Source organism: Tamandua tetradactyla, chromosome 8, assembly GCF_023851605.1.
Source record: "Tamandua tetradactyla isolate mTamTet1 chromosome 8, mTamTet1.pri, whole genome shotgun sequence".
Lineage (NCBI taxonomy): Eukaryota > Metazoa > Chordata > Mammalia > Pilosa > Myrmecophagidae > Tamandua > Tamandua tetradactyla.
Genome location: NC_135334.1, coordinates 19,731,936 through 19,748,392, shown reverse-complemented (window position 1 = coordinate 19,748,392; position 16,457 = coordinate 19,731,936). Strand labels below are relative to the sequence as shown.

The 16,457-nt window shown below is 47.6% G+C and overlaps 1 protein-coding gene across 1 annotated transcript in view; it reads left to right on the top strand.

The window, feature by feature from the left end:
* Nucleotides 1-16,457, top strand: part of GRIK4 (glutamate ionotropic receptor kainate type subunit 4) — a 437,909-nt gene that overhangs the window by 334,238 nt on the left and 87,214 nt on the right. The window contains exons 10-11 of the mRNA XM_077112649.1: nucleotides 1,153-1,305; nucleotides 2,171-2,275. Of these exons, the coding sequence (XP_076968764.1) occupies nucleotides 1,153-1,305; nucleotides 2,171-2,275 (258 nt within the window). The remainder of the gene's footprint in view (nucleotides 1-1,152; nucleotides 1,306-2,170; nucleotides 2,276-16,457) is intronic.

Genomic DNA, 16,457 nt, shown 5'->3' with positions numbered 1-16,457 from the left:
CACATTTCAACCAAGATTAAATTCAATTCAAATAAAGAAATAAATGCTGGGGTCCTTACCACCTGTCAGGCCCTGTGATAAATAGATGCTCTGCAGGACATAGAGATTAAGACTCTGTGTGGTCCCTGCCCTATTGAGCTTACAATTTAGCAGGGAGAGGTGAAAATATAGACAGACAACTGCAATGACATCTTCTCCCTGGCTCTAACGTCCTCAATAGTCAGACCCCTGCTTTCATTTCTGATTCATCACTTCCTACCCTCGCCTCCTCCACCTTTGCTCTGTACTTTTCCACCCCCTTATCTTAGCTCATGCAGTTCTAACCCTGGGAATGCTTTTCTTCCCTCCCCCAACGGCCCCCCATTCCCTTACCCAGTAACTTATCTAGCAAAACCCTTCAGTGCTCGGTTTCAATGCTGCATCCTCTAAGAAATATGTATTTGATTCCCCAACCAGATAAGATATCTTCCTCTCTGGAACTCCATTGAGCTGAGTGCATCCATCTCACTCACAGAACCCATATTTGTGTCCCATGTCCTTGCATACCTCCACCCCATCCCACTATAATCTACTGTAAGAAAAGGTTCTCCCTCCTCTCCAGACTTTGGACTTATTGTGCTCCATAAACCCTCATCCAATTGAGTAGTTATATTAGGTACATCTAGGGAGGAACTATACCACTGGGGTCCTTTGGGGGGAAGTGACCTTCAAACCGAGCCTTGTAGAATAGGCAGATGCGAGGGGGTCACACTTCTTCCCTCTTCCTGAGATAGGCAGGTTCCCCCTTCTTGGGGATTCCTGAAAAGCCAAGGAAGTTGCTATTTCTTAGAAGCAAAAAAGTGAGAAGGGGCCCAAAGGGATAGCTTGAGGCTTGAGTCCGTTTGCCTTAGCCAACACGGCCGGCCTCGGGCAAGGTCCTGGGCTCAGCAGAAGCAGAGCCCGCCACCCAGTGATGGGATGGCCAAAGACAATGAAGACACACCCTCAAGTCTGCTTTCTTTTGCTTTTCTCTCTTTTCTGCCTATTCCACTTATTCCTCACTTATTTTCTTCCTCCCCTTCCTTCCTTGTCCCCTCCTTCACCTCTGTCTCTTCCTCTCTTCTCCTCTCCCCCACCCGCCTACATGGCTGCCGCTTTTTCGGGGTCTCCCAGCTCTCGTCAGCGTTGCTGTTCGACGCCGTCTACGCTGTGGTGACGGCAGTGCAGGAGCTCAACCGGAGCCAAGAGATTGGCGTGAAGCCCCTGTCCTGCGGCTCAGCCCAGATCTGGCAGCACGGCACCAGCCTCATGAACTACCTGCGCATGGTGAGGGCCACGCCCGCGGGCAGGTGGGGCTGCGGCTCAAGGCCCAGGGGCTATAGCAGAGCCCCAGGTAAAGCAGTGGTCTGAGGGCACCCCTGTTCAGTGGAGCATGGGTCACATGTGTTCCCTGATGACATAAAACTACTGAGAGGATCTGGCAAGTTGGTTCACAAGGCCGCGGCCCTTGAGCCTTAGACCACGAGAGGCCTCCTAAATTCCAGGCTCTGAACCTGACTCCTCTGCTCAGAGGGGGTCCCCACGAAGCTCAGCACGGCACAGCCTGGGAAGGGCAGTGCAGCGGGCAGCTGACCCCACGGGGCACTTCCAGGCTCAGGCCTTCCAGCGTTGCAGGCTTTTCCTGGGATTCTCCTCCCCAGTGGAGCCTCTTCTGGTGGGATAGAATTGGATCTATAACCCACAAAGGAGCGATCCGTTGGAGAAGCATGGTTCAGAGCATATTTTGTATTTATAACCAGGTGTGGGCCATCCTGACTTCTTGCATACCTAGGGGTGGGCGAGCAGCTGCCCAAGGAGGATAAATGCTATTAATAGCCAAGGGCCTAGAGCAGGGGCATGGGTGATTTGGAGTTCAAGCTAAAATCCTGGTATTGCCTTGGTTTATAAAGCAGGTGTGGGGTCTTTGGATGCAGGGGCATCCTGGCTCCAGCCCCAGCCAAGTCTGAACTGGCTCCAGCAGCATCCCATTCATAGTGACAAGCTGCTGTGGCTGGGAAGTGGGCAGGAGAATGGCTCCATGGTTTCTGTTCTCTTGAGTATCCTTAAATCATACATGTGTGTGGGATGCTTGCTTAGGGCCAAGTGGAAGCCGGGACCTATTTGGTGCTGTAACTCACTCTCTCTTGGACAGGTAGAATTGGAAGGTCTCACCGGCCACATTGAATTCAACAGCAAAGGTCAGAGGTCCAACTACGCCCTGAAAATCTTACAGTTCACCAAGAACGGCTTTCGGCAGGTAAGCCCCGTGATGACAAGTCCCTCCTGCTCATTCCTTCCTCTGTCCCCAGCCCATTTCTTTGGCTCCTGGGAACTCAGGATGACCGCCTGGTCTCAGTGTTTCCTAAGAGCAAAAGGTTGCACCTTGCAGGCACCTGGCATGAACCGGCCACCCCCGCCTGCCACCTGGATCAGCCAGTGTGGGTCAGAGAGTGCCTGCCCAGCAGGATCCCAAGAGAGAAGCACCCATCCTTTGTGGGAGAGAGGGGCAGAGAGGAGTACCATGAAGGGGAAGCATTCTCAGGCCTTATCCATGATTTTGCATTATTCTACTCCCCGAATCTCACCCTAACTCTAAAATCAGTATTGAACTCCATGGAACCCACTAGTAAGGCACAGATTGGATCCCATGTGGGCGGGGGATTCCTGCAGCACTGGGATGGGCTGCCTGTTCCCTCTTGTCAGCTCTTTTCTGGCCAACGCCCAGCACCCCCTCCTTCCACGCCCCTCACACCTCCCCTATTCCCTATGACCTGTCCACTCCCCATCATCCCGGGAAGCTTCCTCCTTCATAACTCCTTTCAGTTTCCTACTCCTCCATTAACCTTCTTATTCTCCATTTCTTCAGTTCTCGTACATCAGAGGAATCAAGGATTCTGACAGTCAGTCCAAGTGCTTCTCAGACAGTCTGTCCACCCTCCCCATCGTCCTAAAAATTAACTCCCTATTCTTACCCTAGCTCTTCTTCAACCTCAGAAAATGCTGAAAAATAAGAAACAAGACACAAATTGTAGCAGAAAACAGACATATTACTTTCTGACTGTCAGGGTGGCTGAATAAGGGAACATAGCACTGAAGGGACTTCAGAATCTCCTTTCCAGGAGACCCTTCAGAATCATCATCATCATCATTATCATAGCAGTTTTCATTTACTAAGTATGTACCATGAGCCACATAACTGTGTGTTAAGTGCATCGCATGTATTTGCTCATTTAACCCTACAACATAGGTACGTTGTATTAATCTCCATTTTACAAATGAGGAAGCAGGCTCAAGGAGATTACCTGACTCGTCTTTGACCGATTAACAATGGCAGTTCTGTGCTTTCAACACAGATATGTCCAACTCTAAAGCTCAAGTGCTTAGCCATTAAGATAAATTATGCATCAGAATTGCCTTGGTAATCTGTTAAAGATGAAGCATTCTAGACTCCTCCCCAGAAGAGCCTGAGTGAGTAGGCCTAGGGTGAGACTGAGGAAGAGCTGTCTCCATCAAACACCCAAGGAGACCCCCATGGAGCCTGCACTGCGTGGGGGACACTGCAGTCACGCTGCCTCCTGCCCCTTCATCCCCGCATCTGAGGGTCCCTGAGTTGGCCCATCTCACGTGGTCCAGTTGAGTTCTTTCTAGGAGAACTATGACTATGCTGGGCCATGGGACAAGGCCACCCTTCTTGGAAGACAGCAAGGTAAAAGGAAAGAGGCCCAGATGGAGAGTGAGGAGCCCCGGGGCCTGTGGCTGCCTATGGCAATGCCATAGGCAATGCCAATGGCTAACCATTTTTGTAACTTCTCAAATGGGGGCAGGTCTCGGTGGGCACAGAGACTGCAGGGTGGAGTCTGACAGTGACTTATTCTTTAGGCAATAAGCAATTCATTTATTGAACACATATTTTGTGGATGTGGTGGGTGTGGGGGCTGAAAAAAAGCCCAGGCCCTGCACTGAGAGAGCTCACAGTCCAGCGACCAGACTGATGTCGAAAAGCAAAAGTGCAATTTGGGATTATTAAACTCAAACCATGCCCTCAGGCTCATAGTTCTTTGAGCAAATGAAGCCTCCAGCCGTTAGGGCATTTTGCCAGGCAAGCTTTCCTCTGAGCGCCAATATGCTTGGGAGATGTGAATGGAAGGACGGTGGTTCATTCTTCAAGAAACATTTGTTGAGGAGTGACTGTGTGCTGGGCTCTCTTCCAAGCAGTGGAGTTCCATGGGTTAAGAAAAATAATCAGTGCCAGCTTTTGTGGTGATATATTCTGGTAGGGGGCAGGCAACAGGCAAACAAAAGCATATGTAACATAATGTCAGTAGTGATAAGGGCTCTGACGAAAAATAAAACTGGGTAAGGAAATAGAAAGTGTGTGGAGAATAATGGGGGAGGAAAAGTAATTAGGAGACCTGAGTCTCCGACAGTCCAGAGAAAGCCCAGTCCCAGGCTCTGCAGCCCCCTCGTCCTGCGGAACTCAGCCCTGCTCTCTGAATGCTCCCCAGAAAGGACCCATTTTCAGCACCCCTTGCATGAAGCAGCGCTTGCTGTGGCTGGAGCTGGACCCTGGGCCTGATGCCACCCTTTGCTTGAATCACAGCTGATTAGGCTCAAAGTCCCTCCTCACCTTACTCTGCTCCTCCAGCAGCTGCCCCTCAGGCTCACTTCTTTGTCATTAAGAGCAAACACCTGCCCTCCAGCTTCCATCCCAGCCTCCCTGCCAGGGATTCTGCTCCGGGCCATCCTAAACAGCCCAAATGTGACTGCCACGGGGCAGGGACTTTCAAATGTAATGGGCACAAGAATGGTCAGTGGCGCCTGCTTTAAAATGTAGATTCCCAGGCCTCACACCTATAAATTCTGATTCTGCAAAACTGATTCCCTAATTCTACGTACTTTGAACCAGCACCTAGATGCGTGATAACGCAGGGCATCCACAGACTAACTACCCTTTGAGAAAAACTGCCCTGAAGGAATGTCAGTGAAACTGCGGCCTCTATGCACAGAATTTCTTCTGAATCTCCCCCCAGGGCTCTCCCATCTTTTCTGAGCTAATGTTTAATGGAATCTGCTCCTGAAATGACCAGAAATACTGGTGTTTCTGACCTTCAGTTACCCCAAAGCACACACACTCCTGATTGGACTTATAAAATGGATTGTAATCATCCTCATTATTACTCACAGAGCTTCCACAAACGTGGGGACTGTCCTGCTGATTCCCTGTCTAGTTCAGGTTCCATGAGTACCAAGTGGCAACTGCAGAATTTATCATGGGCACAGATGGAGCTCTGTGGCACTGGTCCCCAGGTCCCAACCCAATCTTGACAGGCGCCCTTCCCCTGCTTATTACAGGATGAAGAAATGGTTTGGGAAGTGATAATTAATTGGGCTTCTCTTCCAGGGGGGAGGAGTGACAGGTTCTGCTGTAATATTGTTCCAATTCTGTCCAAGGTGATGCTGGCAGAGGAGGTGAGGATGACAAGGAACAAAGGAAGTAGCTTCTCTTGAGTACCTGTTACGTACCAGAGACCACACGGGCACTTTGCAGAGACCTCTTCCAATCTTGAAGGACAACCCTCACAGGCAGATAAATTCCCATTCACACATGGGAAACTGAGGCTCAGGGAGGGTAAACTTGGCCCAAATCTCATTATTAGCCAGGACTTAAAGCAAAGCTGTGCCCACTCTCAGATTTGTCTAACCCTAGAGCACATGCTCTTGGGTCTCCCACTCTTGGCTTTTCCTCCCTTTCCCAGAACCTCTAAGTCCCAAATCAAAAAACTTGACCCAGGCCTGTTGCTTTGCTGCCCCCTGCTGCAAATCAGGCCAGTTCCTGGTTCCTAATGACCTGTCAGGCTGGGCTTTCTTAAGTAATGGCTTCTTTTCATTTTCGCTTGGTTTTGTTCTTTCTCTTCCTGTCTGGATAAGTGACTATTAAGAGCTGGTTTTGATTATTTAGAAAGCACCACGCAGGGACTCAGTGTGTTATAATTGGTAAAACGTCTGAACCAAATGCCATATTCCCTGCCAGTGGCTGATTAAAGGATTATTACCACTTGTAAAGTAGTCTTTTGGAATTCAGGACCACTTCCTACCATTTAAAAAATTACTATTTTGACTCTGTTTGGAGAAGATTTTCCATCTTGGGACTCTATGGAGCTTCCTATTGGAGACTGTTTAGGGAAAAATGTTCCCCATGGCATCCTGTAACTGACACTTTCTGAACCTGGACCATCTCCTAATTATTTATGAGCATAGAAGTCCATGCTGCTACTTTCAGGTTTTCTAGCTCAATCATACGGCTTTTCCCAATATAAGATCTTCCTTTTCCATCCCATTTCTTCCCCTCCACATCCCCCCAAAGATACCTTGGGTAGAACTGAAATAGTATAATCTTCCTTTCCAGATATAGAAATTGCATTTGAAAAGGCAAGGAAGAAAGAATCACAGCATTAAAGGCATCAGACGGTCCTTAATTTTCTTCGTTTAACTTGGTCTAAAGATCAGAGATTCTGAGAAGCCCCTCGTGACTTTGTTAGGGCTGTAATAAGACAAGCATACCTTTCATCTGAGCATCGGAAATAGCTTAACAGGCTCTAATTAAGCCTTGGAGAGAGGAAAGGCTGAGGCACTGGGGTTTGACATCCCTAGCTAAAGAGGTGGGATCTAAAATTTCTATTGGCTCACGGTGAAACACAATGGGCGAACCTCAGTTTTCTAAATGTGCAGTGAAGAGAGTGACCCCTGCAGCATTTGGCCTGGCTAAACCAAAAGGATTATTGGAACCAGATTTGCACTGAAATCTCTTCTCTTTGCCTATAGTTAACATCGAAAGTCGGCTCTATTGACATCATCATAATAATAGCTAACATTTATTGTCTCCCACATGCTTGCACCATGCTGGGTGAAATAAATTTATATTTGAAATTTCTCACCCTTTTATCAACTGTGCATGAAAGCTATTCTGTCTGACTTGCAGGTAAAGACACAGAGACAGAGAGAATGTGCCCACATTCATACAGCTAGTAAGCGCCAGATTTAAGATTTGAGTGTGGACCTGGCTGTCTTCAAAAGTCCATGTTGTTTCCACTACGCAGCATGGAACGTGTTGGAAGGGCCTCTAGTCTAATCTTCCAACCCAAAGCAAGAATAGTCTTCACAGTGTCCCGCCTCAGCCTCTCCTTAAGCATGTCCTGTGCTGGGAATATTCCCCAACCACCTCTCAAAGAAACACATTCCAAATTCTTCCAGACATTGGGTCAAAACCTGCTGCCTCAATCTGCCCTATGGAGTCCACAACAAACCTGTCTCCTCTTTCTTGCTCTTCAAATATTTGAGAACAGTGTCATTTCATGTATTCATTCATTCATTCCTGAATTTAGCTTGAATTTTTTTTTTGAGCAACTACTCTGTATCAAGACCTGAGAATACAGAGATAAGTGAGTCTTGGTCCCTTCAAGAGCTCAAAGTCTTTTAAAGAGGGCAAAGATAGCGGACAACCTTTACTATCATGGTGCAAAAGTTGTTAGGCTCCTGTTTTTTAGCTGCTCCAAGCAATGGCCCACAGCTGTTCCCAATGTGATGTGGCTTCCAGCTCACTCATCACTTATGGTCTCTGGTTTGTCTAGGACTCTATTAAAAGTCCTAGGCTAGGCTCCGAGGGTGGGAAGAAGGGAGGTGCTGAACAGCTCAAGGCTGAGAGCCCTGTGGGGCTATCAGTTTCTTCAGTCCAAATGCGAAAATTCTGTTCTTTGTGTTAACTTTCTTACTGGAATTAGTTTTCCAGTTTTTTATGCATTCTGAACCCTTGGCTTTGGGGTCAATTAATTACTCCATTTACTTCCCTCCTCCTCCTAAATACACAGGGTCTTTTTCTAATGAACTTTTCATGAAATACAGAGCTGAGCCACCCTTTACGTGGACAGCTGTTTCATTTAACTCTGGGTGCCTGTGGAAAGGGAGAGATTAGGAGGGCTGGCCCATAATGGGTGAGTATAGAGCTTTGCGGGCTGATAGCCATATTTTGTTTTCTGATGCTGATAGTAACTCAGCTCCAAGAGGCTGGCTTTCTGGAATAATTTGAGCACAGTTCTAACCAGCAACAGCAGGATGGATGAAATGGCTTTTCGGTGCCACTCTCGCAAGCCCAAAGCTCCAGGATTCCGTGACCTTTTTAGAAGGTTCAGAGAATCCAGCTCCCACTTCCTGGTGTTCTTGCAGGTCCCTCCCAATTGCAGGGAGTATAGGCTGCCTCTGTTTGACCTCCTCTCCTGTAGTTTCCCCTGATAGAAACCCACACAGAGACAAGTCTGCCTCCTTTCTGGGGAAGCCTGGAACCCTCCAGTGTTCACAATGGCAGGACTCATTTGGCAGCACCCCAAATAGTGTAAAGGCAACTGCATTTCCTCTCGTGGCTCTCTCCAGACTGGACCACCGGGAAATGCCTTCTGTTGCTCTGATGGCAGTTTTAGCAGACCTGCTGGTGGGATCCACCCCATCCCCACCGGCAGACCCCTTCCCCCACTTCAAAAACAAACACCCAAAGCACAGCCACAAGAAAACATAATATCACCCCATCACATCAGCGTTTGCCTTGACATTGCCTTCAAATGGCCTTGGGGGAACAGTGAGCAAGTATCTCATTTTCCCCATGGAGCAAGCTGTCTCTCCCCGCATCTGTGCCCCTCCCCCCCCCTCCCCCCCCCCCACCCTACCGCCCTCCCATCCCCTCTCCTCATGAGAACAGTGGCAGCTCCAATTCCATCTGCACTAACGAGAACAGCCATTAAGGTTCAGACTGGTTGTCAGTGGGGGGAAGCGGCCTTGAGAATGCTGCGATTGCTACACATTTTCAATTTGAAGAGGGAGTTTATCATAAATATGCAGATCCTCCGAAGCTGCCTTGGCTGGGACCTAGCTCGGAGTGCTGGAGCAGGGGTTAAATTGCTGGAAATCAGCAGCATCCAGGGCCAGCCCCCCACCTGGGGACAGTTCTGACAAGAGTGGGCCAACTGGGGAGGCTGTTGGGCGGGTGATTCCCTGAGAGCCAAAGCGACTTTACCTTTGATGAGGAGATACTGAGGCGGCAGATCTGGTTGGAGGGGGCAGAAAAAGATGGGTGGTTTGGGGGCTGCTTCGAAGGTTATTGAGAAGTCACTTCTTCCTTTTAATTAAGGAGCCGGGAGAAAGAGATTTGGCCCGAGGTTTAAAATAACTTGACGACCTCTCATAGAATGTCATAAATTCTTAGGAGTTGGAGGAGACCTCAAAGATCTTCTGGCCTGACTGTCCTACTAGAAAATGCAAACGTGAGCATGCCATTCCCCTGCCGGAAACCCATCTGTGGCTCCCGTTTGCTTTCAGGGTAAAATCACTACTCCACGGCAAGGCCAAGATGTGCTGCCTGCCTTTTAGCCTCCTTGCCTAACAGCCCCCATCAAACACTGAGCTCCAGCAATACTCAATCCTATACTGTCCCTTGAACACATCAGGCTCCCTCATAATCCCATTTCTGGGCACGGGTGCACAGGGCCCCAAGCCCACCCCCGGTTTTCCCCTGGTTGCTCCAACTCATGATTCCAGACCTCAGCTCAGATGGCCCCTCCTCCAAGAAGTCTTCCCTGATTCCCAACCCCTATGAGCTGGGTGAAATGCTCCTTTTATGTGCTACCTCTGCCTGCTCTGCTGTAGCATTCTCATATGCTTTTCACTCCAGGCCTGGGGACGGCAGCTAAGGGTGATGTGCAACATGGGTGTGGAGAGCAGATGTGAGTGAGAGAGCAACCCAAGGCTAGAGACAGGGAAGGGAGGGAACCAGGGGCCCAAATGGATATATCTTCCTGCCCCTAAGGAGGTAGGATCAGCAGGGGTGCCAGAGGCCTGGGGACCTGAGGATTTTGTACTGAGAGGTCCCTAAAGCCACCGCTCCCCAATTTGTTCAAGAGAGCCTTTATGCGACAGTTGCCATTGGCAACTGGAATTTGGAAATTTGAAATGCGAGCCCCCTCAAATTATCCGTGGGTTTCTCCCTATCGGAGTTCTTTCTATTCTCTAAGAACAATACTCTAGCTAATTAAAAGGTTGCCAACCTCCTCCTCCAGTGGGAGACTAGCTCTCCTGGCTGCCTGGGGACCGAGGCAGGAGAGCTGGTTTTGAAAGGACGTAACCCGAAGGTCTTCTCTCTCCTCCTGTCTCCCCAGCCCATATAAGTCTCATTCTTGCTCCCAGAGCCCAGGGACTTCCTGCTTAGTAGCTTTGATGGGAAATTCACCGACTGCAGAAGCTTATTCACACATCAGCCAGCAAACAAATGAGAGATTCTTAAATTTTCAAATGGGTGGGTGGGGGAGGGGAGGTAGGTGCTGCTTGTGAGCAGAGAAGCAGGATTTCAAAGTGCTGCATTTTAAATATATTTCTTGTAATGTGCCCGATCACGCTTCCTGCCTGAGCTCAGCCTGGGGAAGTCTGCCAGTTCTGAGTGACTCCTTTTCATGGCTCTTGAGCCAGCTCATGCCTGGGAGAGCTGGAAGAGGCTGGGCTGCCAATTTCACGTCAGGAAGCAGCCTGCACCAGGCAGCTCTGATGAGAGGTGGGGCCGGCCACGGGCCGAGTGGTAGGCACTGAAATCCAGCGGGCCAGGGCGAAAGAAGGAAAACCCAGGGAGGTGACCGGGAGCTGTGTGCCGGGGCAGGCAGTGGAGGGTAGTGGAAAGAACACAAGGCTGAGTGGCAAGAAACTCAGGGACGTGTCCCAGCTCTCACAGTTCCCAGCTGGCTGAGCCTCAATTTCTTCCTCAGTAAAATAGAGATGATGATTGTAATAATATCTGGTTTATGGCACATCATAAAATTTTTGTGAGAACAAAATGATATATTGTTTGTGGATGTGCTTTGCAGGATTGTGCACATTTTACTTCTGTTGTCTCTCATGGAGATGTCTGGATAGCACTCCATCTTTGTGTGCAGGGTTCCTGGAATCTCCTGTCTAGCTTGGGTCGGGGAGAGAGGACAGCAGGAGTGAGGGCCAGGCTCACACACTCCTTCCCAAAGCCCAGAGCCCCAGCAGAGGCCTGCAATGACCAGCCATATGCCCACCATGCCTGGTGGCGATAAATTCTGCCCGATGGCCTCTCCCTGCTTCAGATAGCATGGTGCAGCTTGGGCCAGAGTTGCTGGCTTCTCCCAAGCTAAACCCCCAGCCCCACCCCATTTTCTCAGAGCACGAGGAGCCTGCATCCAGCTAAAGGTAGAAAAGAGTCATTCTCAGCCCCTCCCTGAGAGCTCAGAAGTGACACCTATCTTTGCCCTCCAGCAGTTCTTTCAACTTTGTTGCCCTGAGTTCCCGAACTGCTGAAGGACAGTGAGTTGCCAGCTTCCTCCAGCCCCAGCCCTTTGTTAGAACCATTAATTCAAGCAGCAACTGCCACGCAGATCTCAGAGGTGTGTGTTATGAGCACAGCTACTTCCCTAAGATTCTTCTCCACCTGTAACAAGTGAAGCCAGGAGCCCTCCAAGCCCTGACTGTGTCATGTTCATTGCAGTGATCTTGTAAGATGAAAAATCTCTAGCACTGCCTGAGCCCTCTGACAAATCCTCTCTCAGCTCCTAGTTCCAAATATCTTCTGCCTTCTGGGAGGTGGGAGAGGGACTTGCCCATGAGTCTTTCTTCTTATTTGCAGACTGCCATGCTCTCACCGCATGCCAATGTGATCATCCTCCAAGATGTTTAGAAGAGAGTCTATGGGGCTTTTAACCATTTAAGAAAAAAAAGGAGGGGAAGTGGAGTGTAGACAAAAAGAAATTATTAAACTCACTTTGTACTTCTACCCCAAAAGATAGATCTGGACATCCTCATGATGCCCTCTACTCAGAGAAATTTAACTTCTAAAACCCTGAGCCAAAGAGCAGCCCATTAAATCCAGCAGGGGTGTCACCAGGGGGCAGCATTGTTGTCTGACTGACTGGAGGGGGGCTGCCCCTGCCCTGGACAGTGCTTGTCTGTCCCTGGAGTCTCTGAGAACAGCCAAAGTGGGTTTATTCTCTAAGACAAGAGGAGTGGTGAGAGTTAGAAAAAACCGTATTTCACATTGCCGAGGTTGGGGGGTAGGGATGGAAGTCTGGGCACATCTTGGCAAAAGCCCATCTGTCAGTCTTCAAGCACGGTCATTAATGAGATCATCCAGAGAGAAGACAAACTTATGAGGAACCAACCTTCCTCATAGTGGCCTCTCCTCCCTGCATTCCCTCCTGTCTTCTCACAGTGTCCAAAGTCTTCGTCTGCTCCTTGAGACCCCGGGCTTCCTCCTGTTAGCCATGATGTCGGAGTAGAACCTAGATCCTACACACCTAAAGGGACTGAAAGTAGTACCAAAGGTCCCCTAGATTGGCATTCCAATCCAATGCTTGGATTCTTGAGAATGAATACTCATGAAGTACAGTCTGTCCTTGAATACCTCCAATATCGGGGAACTCACTATCTATACCCACAGCTTGTTCCATCTAAGAAAGCTCTCATTGCTAAAAAGTTCTTCCTTCTATTGGGCAGAAATCTTTTCTGAAGCAACTTCCTTTTAGCCATAGTTCTGCTCCTTGGGTCCACATATCTATTCCATCCTCCCATGACTGTTTTCATTTTTTCCTTCTATAGTGTGATTTCAATCCTTTCATCTTCCTGGCCATTATCTTTGGGACACAGATTAGTCTATGTTCTCCTGAGGAACAGCGCCTGGAAAAATGCATATATTTCAAGTACAATCTGAGTAAAAGAGCACTCTTTCTTTTAGCATCAAAGCTGCCATCTCCTTGTTGATGGTGTGCAAAAACTGAGGAAAGTTGAATGGGTTTCCACCCGTAGATTTGCTTCAGTGTTACTCAAACACAATGTCGTAACTCAAAGGCTAGGCTTTCCAGTGGAGGAACGTCAGGCTCAGAGAGAGCTGTTCTGTGGCAGCCGGGAGAGGGACCTTTCTACCATCCCTCGTATCAGTGGCCTGGTTCTGACATGCCTGCTTCATCTTCGCACCTGCGTACTTGTCACCTGCACTGACAGGCACCTGTCCGAAGCCTCTTTGTGTTGCCCCTTTCAGGCCTGTCTCTCCCAGGCACTGGTCCGGACACTTTGAAAAACTGTACCGCCTTATAAGTATACTGGCATTTTCAGGAATTCTTATTGGAGCTGGAAGGGGTCTCACCTATATCCTTCTATAATAAGTCAGATAAATGAAGACTCAAGAGAAGTGATTCGCCTGAAGGAATTTCATAATTCAATTCAATAAATATTGATTGAACAACCATCGCAGGCCAAGCACTGTCCTGGGAGCTAGAATCCCACAGAGGGAAATTGATCTGTGTGTCCCCAGATATTTACTGAGCACGGATTCCGTGTTAGGCATTGGGGATGTGATGATGAATAAATAGGATCTCGCCACTCCCAGAATGTATTGTTTAGTGGGAGAAACGGGTTTGTAACAAATAATTACTAATATTGGATTATACGATTTCTAATGTGACCACTGCTATGAAAGGAAAGTCCTATGCATGGGTCCTTGTAAGGAGAGATTGGACCATGTGAGAAGGGTTGGAAAGGGCGTCTCCATGAGGGTGGCATTCAAGCTGAAGCTTGATAGATGAATGGGCATCCTTGGGTGAAGGAACATAAGATGAGCCCAAACCAGGGGCTGCCTCATGGACCTGTGTCTGTCCTGGGACTTAGAGGCCAGTGTAGGTTGATGACAGAGCCAGGTCAGGAAATTAGATCTCCCAATGCTTTCCTTTTTCCACTCCACCCACTGTCCCCTTTCTCAAGTTTTATTTAACATCCTCTTTTATATACTTATGTCAGAATGAAAGGCAAGGACAAGCAAAGGCTGACTTCAGGGATGTGGAATCTCAGACAAGAATGCTTCAGCCAATGCCAATGGACAGAGAATGATAATTCAAATGTTTTCTAAATGTTTACATGTCTACAGTAAAATTAATATCTTGCCTGGGTTTGAATCTGCATAAGCTATAGAATTTTAGGCAAGAAACCTAACCTCGCCAAGCCTCAGTTTTCTTGTCTGTAATATGGGGATGACAGCAGTACCTCCTTCATAGGGAAGCTGGGAAGATTAAAAAAGGCAGCAAATGTAAAGCATTTAGTACAGTACCTGACACATGGTAAATGTTCAAAAATATTAGCTTGTATAATTTTCTTATAGTCTCCTAGATTCCACAAATAATTAGGAGTCCATTTATGACAAAATATATTTATTGATCTTCAGTTATTTCCCGGGTACTTTGTTAGGACACTGACTATAGAATGGTGAATAAGTAGGATTTCCAAAACTCTCACTCCAGACATGGTCACACTTTTTGAGCATGATGTGCATTTAGGTTACAACCCAGGATATACCATATACATCACCCACATATCCATAATTGAAACTGGGATTTATGAGATGATACTTGCCCCTGCTGGAAATGCTGCACTCTGATCTATCCAAGTCTCTATTTCATTTTTTAAATGTAGGTCTTGACCCACTAAATTGATTTCATAACCCACTAAAGAGTTGCAACCCACAATTTAAAAAAATAACCACCTTACACCAACTTGAGTAGAAGGCTTTAGCCCAGGTGAGTGTGGAGGTCTTTTGAAATGGATTGAGTCTTCCCATCTTTTGATCTCCTACCTTTGGCATTGGCCATTGTTGTCCTTCGATCCTGAATTTTTACAGCATACATTCCAATGGCTCTTCTAAGAGAATGCAGTATCTGACCAACTTCATCAACTCTCCTTGTTCTTCAAATCACCACTCAGGCACTGAACTGTGCCCTTTCTCCTTACCCAGACTCCCACATAAATTAAACTTTTATGATTGGAAGTATTGGATTTAAATTCAATAAGCGCTTTATTCTTTTATGCCAGAGATGTTCTCCATGAAGGCTTACATTACCAGCCTATTAGCTGGTCTTAAATTGAGGTACAGGCCTATACTTTCGAGACCCTGAAACTGTAACTCAATATTATAATGCAATCTCAGTTAATTTCTAGGGTCTCTGGCAATAGTGTTTCACACTTGACCATCATTTTCCATGTCCATGATGTTGAAATCAGTTCTGTGCATTCAAGGAGATACTAATGTACTATAAGTAGTGTCATTCCTAATGAGAATTTCAATTTAGAACCCTGCACTGAGGTGAAAAAAAAAAGGGATTGGGGGGTTTTGTCATGGTTCATCCAATGTTGGATGGTACTAGAGAACCAGGATTTGGAAAAAAGAGACCTGCTTTTGGATAGACCTTTAAACTTTTGTCACATCTCTGACTGCCCCAGATCACCCTAATAAGGGGAGAAGGGAAAGAAGTCTTACCTTATTTATAGGTAGCAAACTTGACTTACCAAGGCTACATGGTAAATGGCAGAATGGAGATTGAACCCAAATCTCCTGACTTCTGGTCAGCTGCATTCCCACGAGAGATGAAACAGCAAAATTATCTTACATTCCTCATCAAAAGACATCACACACATTATTTCAGTTGCTCGTCAGTAACCGTGCTGTACTGTGGGCAGACAAGGGCATTTATCTCCATTTTATGGCTGAGGAAGGTTCAGAGAGGTTAAGGGATTCACCCAAGGTCCTACAGCTTATGGAAGTGGAAAAGAAATGAGCTCCCTGGTTCTTGTGTCAAGTCCTTCCACAGAACCTTGGCCAAGGTCATTCTTGGGGGTTCTGGTAGCTGACCCCCTTCAGGGATGCATTCTCCAAAAGACAAGTCTACAGTGATCAGAGAGCTGGGTGGGAAGGCCCATGTCTCAAGGTCAGAGTCACCACTACCTGCCCTAACTTGATGAGATGCTTTAGTAGTGAAGTGAATCCCAGTGTAGTAACTACGTGATCCTAAGCAACTTGCCTGACATCTCTGAGTCTCAGGTTTTTTCATTCATTCCGTTAACAAAAGCTGTCTGTATGACGTGCTACATTGAGTCTCCATTTCTCAGGTGGAAATAATAGCAGGGTTGATATGAGGAATCAGTGAGGTGTATGTAACTAAAACCAGGCAACTGAGCACCCAGCATGAAGAGATGGCCAATGCATGTTTGCCAAATCCAACTGAAGCAGAAGGACCCACCCTGCCTGGGAGTCACATCTGCTTCCCTAGAAAAGTTGGATCCTGGCAGCGCTGAGTGCAAAGAACAATCGTCTAAATGTACATAAAATATTAAATGTTAGAGAGCCGTGTGCACACCCACGGATGCAGGCAAGGTTGCAAGGAAATCCCTGGGGACTTTAAAAATGAATCCCTTTTTACCTACTCGGGAGAGAACAAAGTGGCAAAATGACAACCCTGAGTGCTTCTAGGAAGGGAGGGAAGGCAGGGAGCTGGAGGCGCAGGTGGCTGTTTTGTGCAAGACTGCAGGTCTCAGGGGGGAGTGGAGAGCCGTCCCTGGCATGAGCGGAT